The sequence below is a fragment of the Myxocyprinus asiaticus genome, chromosome 22 (genome assembly GCF_019703515.2).
Source record: "Myxocyprinus asiaticus isolate MX2 ecotype Aquarium Trade chromosome 22, UBuf_Myxa_2, whole genome shotgun sequence".
Taxonomy (NCBI): Eukaryota; Metazoa; Chordata; class Actinopteri; order Cypriniformes; family Catostomidae; genus Myxocyprinus; species Myxocyprinus asiaticus.
Window position 1 is genome coordinate 19819534 of NC_059365.1, and position 6035 is coordinate 19825568.

General features: G+C 36.6%; 1 protein-coding gene across 1 annotated transcript in view; it reads right to left on the bottom strand.

The window, feature by feature from the left end:
• Positions 1-2486, bottom strand: part of LOC127413267 (vascular endothelial growth factor receptor kdr-like) — a 90405-nt gene extending 87919 nt beyond the window's left edge. Inside the window, exon 1 of the mRNA XM_051650248.1 lies at positions 2006-2486. Coding sequence (XP_051506208.1) covers positions 2006-2078 — 73 coding nt within the window. The 5' untranslated portion in view covers positions 2079-2486. The remainder of the gene's footprint in view (positions 1-2005) is intronic.
• Between the last annotated feature and the right edge of the window lie 3549 nt (positions 2487-6035).

Sequence of the window (6035 nt, forward strand, 5' to 3'; positions counted from 1 at the left end):
AAAAAAAAAAAGTAGAAAAATGTGAAAAATGTACTGTAATTCATTACTTTCCAGGTCAGGAGCTTTAGTTAATGTTCACATAACCCATCAGAATGGGGGAAAAATGTGATCTCAGTGATTTCAACCGTAACATGATTTTTGGTTCAAGATGGACTGGTTTGAGTATTTCTGTAACTGCTGATCTCCTGGGATTTTCACGCACAACAGTCTCTAGAGTTTACTCAGAATGGTGCCAAAAACAAAAAATATCCAGTGAGCAGCAGTTCTACAGATGGAAACGCATTGTTGATGAGAGAGGTCAACGGAGAATGACTAGACTGGTTCGAGCTGAAAGAAAAGCTATGGTAAACCCTTTACAAGAGTGTAGTGAGCAGAACAGCATCTCAGAAAGCACAACATGTCAAACCTTGAGGCGGATGGGCTATAACAGCAGACGACCACGTCAGGCACTTTATGAGGACAATAGTTTTACTAATAAAGTGCTCAGTTTGATTTATATAAGTACATTTCACACAATTCAGCTCAATAATTTCAAACATTTGTGATACAAACACCTTATATTCAATACTCTCAATCATAATGCACCATCACAAAATTATGTTAATATGAGAGAAAAGACAAACAGCAAATTAAAGATATGGAAGCCTGTCCTGATGCTCTATTTTTGACTAATGGCTTAACCATACACCTAAGGCATATCAAATATAATGGCAAGCTCTTCCGCTCTACTATTGTCTTGAGGTGGGGTGACACATTTAGAGTCAACTTGGATTGCAAGGAGTCTGGGGAAGGAATCTTAACACAGGTAGCGTGTCACGTTTCCGTGACCTCTACTAGCCAGAACAATTCCAGGGTGCCTCCTGCCTCTCCATCCGCTTCCTTCATGTGTCTTTCCCACACTCGGCATGAGGACAGTGAAGGAAATCTACTTGGAGACCTTGTAGACAAAGCTTGAAGACCCCAAAAGTCATGGGGGGAGCAGTATTTCCTCTGTTTGGATCACAGTGAGTGCTGCTGTTTGTTTGGATAGCAGGAGGAAGACCTGTATCTGTAGTGCACAACTGCTATGTCACAATGACATCCACCTTTTACTATCCAATTTGTTTATGAGGAGATGCAGCAGGACAACCAAGCCAAGAGTCAACAATATACTTTCTCTTGTAAACACATATTCTCTTCTCAAACTAGAGAAAAGGAAATGTGGCCGAACCACCCATTCACAATAAACAGTGTGGGATGTTATTGTAAATACACCTGATTTTCAAACTCCACGTGTTCATTCTTGGAATAACCAAAATAATTGGATAAAAGAATGCAAGAAGTGCCCACTGACCTTCTGTTTTTCTTTAACTAGCTGTTTGACCATTTAACCAAATTGACCACATTATAGGGGTCCCTTCTAATGAGAAAATGTCAATAAAATTATTGTAACCCCAGTGGGGGAAGATCACCTCCTGCGCGCTAACTGAGCGTTATATTTGGTGCAAGATGTCGCATATATCTTAATTCATTGGTATTATCCAAGTCAAAAACATAAATTAACATCACTGTATCAACTTGACAACATTAGTTTACACTAATACCAACTAATTTGGAGGGTTTGATCAAGTAGAAATAGCTCCTTAAGATAACAAGTGCAGGTAACAACATTGTATGCGCATCAAAGGCGCGTCTTTGATCTCCAAATGATGCAATTAAGAATGAGGAAATTACTGTCTCAATATTTATATATTTATATATATATATATATATATATATATATATATATATATATATATATATATATATAAAATAATAATAATTATTATTATTATTAAACGCACTGTCAAATAATATTAACAAATTTATATTAATCCAGAAATAGTTTTCTGTTACTCCAATGCTTTCAGATAAGTGATGAAATCTCCCAACAGCATCTGCATAACAGTAGCACAAAGAAAGCGCTCCGCTAGACTTCTCCAAATCTCATCAAAGGCAGTAGAAATGGTCAAAAGCACAAACTTACCACTTAATGAGACGACATGAAGAAACAGCTGAAAAGTGAAGAAAGTTTTTATTGAGGCTTTATTGGGAGTCATTCCGCCCGTTAAAATAGGGTTCCTGTTTGATATTCCGCGAAATAACAGTCACTTTTTCTTTGGAAGTGTATGTATCAGTTAGTCCAAGTACTGTACGTTGTCTTGGTGTAGGGTTAAATGAGTTCAATGATTCCAGTTGATATGATGGACTTTGGTTATTCAGTGAGAGGCTCAGTGACTGTAAAGGTATCGCATGGTGTGCAGTCTGATAGTGCGCCTGCCCCGTCACAAACACCAACGAAACAAACTTCTCCCAAGCGCAGGTGCGACGTGTACTCTTCCTCCCTAGAACACTTAACTCCCTAACCTAAGTGAATGAAATGTAAAAACATAGGCTTTGTTTCAAAAATAATACATTTTGAATTAATGATGAATAGTCAACAATGCCAAGCGACTGATAAACCATCCTACCGCATATGGCTTTTATGCTCGGGGTTTTCCTTTCGAAGGCTTTTATACGAGTGAAGCAGGGACGGAAGGACACAACGTCACCATAGTAACCCCGCAGCGTTATTCATATTCCATTGCACGCGCACTTTTCCTGATACTGACTTGCAGATATTGTTTTGAAGATATTCTGTCTAGCAAGAATCTGGATGAGTAGATTGAATATGTTTGTCCTTTCTTGTTTGATTAACCCTTAAAGGTGCACTAAGTAATTTTTTCATCATGAAAAACATTGTACTCCTTAAAAAATGAATTGTAATTTGGAAACATATGTATAAATCATAAGCACTCACATGAGATGAAGACTCCAGTCATTAACCTTATAAAAACTGTTTTATTCTACATGGAGAGGGTCCACATATAGGGGCTGCCATGTTAAAATCACAGGACCTGATGAATACTACTCGTTAATCTCCGTAACCACACTGTGATCTGACACTTTCACTCACTGATTAAAGTAATCATGGCTGACTGTGAACAGTGAAGTTCTACAATGGCATCTGAAACTGAAAACTATTGATTTTAAATGATGCTGCTGCCAAGCTGCTAGGTGTCAGTGTAAGTCCAAGATAACATGCATAAAAAATGACTGTGTGCACCTTTAAAGGATTAGTTCACCAAAAATGAGAATTCTCTCATGTTTTACTCACCTTTAAGCCATCCCAGATGTGTATGCCTTTCTTTTTTCAGCAGAACCGAAATTAAGATTTTTATAAGCACATTTCAGCTCTGTTTGTCCATACAATAGAGCTGTTCAGCCGTGACATCAATTTGTAGGCAAACCCGGAAGTCTAATTCGCCATGGGTTTTCTCTGGATTTTCCTATGGGATTTATAATTGGATTTTTTAACTTGTGTAAAATAAGGTCGGTGGTAAACAATATTTGACGATACGTGGACATTTTGTTCTACAACATAAATCACACAATTCATACCTCAAACGTGAGTTTTGAAGCTGCCGTGTAGTATGTAATTAAATATGGCTTAATAATTCACATTTGAGGTATGAAGTGTGTGATTTATGTTGTAGAACAAAACGTTTTGTCAAATAATGTTTACCACAGACCTTATTTTACACATGAGTTAAAAAATCCGATTATAAATCCCATAGGAAAATCCAGAGAAAACCCATGGCGAATTAGACTTCCGGGTTTGCCTACAAATTGATGTCACAGCTGAACAGCTCTATTGTATGGACAAACAGAGCTGAAATGTGCTTATAAAAATCATCATTTTAGTTCTGCTGAAAAAGGAAAGACATACACATCTGGGATGGCTTAAAGGTGAGTAAATCATGAGAGAATTATAATTTTTGGGTTAACTAATCCTTTAAATGCATATTTCGGGTCTTTAGAGACCCTGGCGGGACCTCATTCCACCCCCTGTATATACTCATCCATTTTTCGGAGTTGTGCCCACACCTTTTTAGTATTCCTCAATCTTTCTCTTATAAATAGTTTAAAACGAAAAATGCCAAAATTGCACACACACACACACACAAAAAAAATAATAATAATTAAGAGTGTCTTTTTGTGTTGTTGTAGTTTGTTTTGTTTTTCACTTTCATAAAAAAATTATTTTAGGATTTTATCATATCTATATATGTTTACTATCACGGGATATCTATTTCTTTGTTTATTACAAAATAAATTAGTACTATATTCATACAAATAATACTATATCATGTTGATTTTTCTGTGAATTGATGAATTATCAGTGTCCCATATGCGTGTACACATACATATTATACATGCTATTTCTTATTCAAGTTGGCGCTGATATTTCAGTGATTGAATTGATTTACATCTGACATCGCTATTTGATGAAGAAACAACATGGAAGTAAACTATAGCAAGAGTAACACATGAACAGTATGATATGACTATTGTCATTTGCATCTATTTAGACTCAAGAAGTGCCTGAGAATATATTTATGTGTAGCTTATATTTAGATTAGGTGTTATGTGTAGATCAATATGTGTTTGGCAGTAATTGTCACGTATTAGATGGAAACGATGTCCAGCGACATCAATGGTTGTGGTGAAAGTCATAGGAATTCAACCGAGTGCAGTCGCACAATATCATACTAATTAGCCAAATTTAGAAAAGTCATATGAATCCTGATGATTTCACCATGAGAGTATGTTGCCAAAATCTATATCAAACCGCACTAGTCCCCAAAATATATAAGGTCATCATCAGGCATTTTCTGATAACATATCAGTCAAAATACATTGAATAACATGTACAGTGTTTATTTTTAACTTCAGAAACAGGATATGCAGCTATTTTATATCAATGTAAATAATCATGAGGTTTCTTTTCACCTTCCGACACCCCATGGTGGGTGGATGCTCAACAGACTGTTTGTCTTTTTGATGCTTCGGATGGGGACACACTCCTCGCCACGTACAGCAACATTTATGTCCTTCCTACAGTGTATCATTTCAAATGCACAGGATGGATTTTTAGTAGTTTTGTCACCGCTGAGGTATGAAATTAATGAGAGATATGTTTTCTTCCTTTATTGTAATAATGCTTAGAGAAAATATTTAAAGTGATTATAAAAGCCACTGCCGTAGCAAGGAATTCTGGACCCCCTGACTGTATATTGGTCTGTTCCCCTTTCATATTAAACAATACAGTTTAAAATATGTTGTGGGGCCCCCCAAAATCTGTGGGCCCCTAGAATTGTTACTACCTTTCACTCTATTAGCTGCAGCTCTGATAAAAGCCACTGATAACAGTATATCAGGGTCATGACAGTGTATTTACTTATGCCACAGAAATCATATCAAATCATATGTTGCATTTTTATTAAACAAAATATGCTCCACAAACTATAGTTTTGAGGGAGGTCTGCTTATAGCCAACACATTTCTGGTGAAGTGTCCTGGTAAAGTTTGGCCACAGAGATCTGATTCCGATAGGAATTATTTTTGAACCTGCCACACAAGCGTTAGGTCTTATAACTACTGACCCCTTGTACTAAGGTTAAAACTGAAAGGTCAACTATTTTTAAGTCTGGCACACATGTATAAATATGACTGTTGGCTTTTGTTTTAATATTATTTGTGTAGAAGACTTTAGGAAATCTTGTGTGCATCTCTCTGACTGTATGTCATAGGGATCATGTTTAATTTTTTTCTTTCTCCTTTGCAATCAAGCCCTCTGAGCCGATCACATTTCCCTCTGGCCAGCACGGTGGCTAGATAAGACTTCAGCAGGAACAATTGCTGGAAGCCGAGCACTGAGAGGAGTGGGCTTTTAAGACATCTTATTTTTGAATCTAGTGCAGTGAAAACAATAAGAGACTCAAACCAATTCTGTGTACGCAGCTTGAGCTTTTTCCTTCAGCTCAACAATGACCTCCCCTGTTAAAATAAAAACTCCACCGTTATCAACACAAATTTTCTTAGGGGTGAGTGATGTTATAACTAGCAGAAGGTGATTAATATTATGCTTAAACAATGCTATTATACCTTCATGTTCAAACCTTTTAACAGGACAG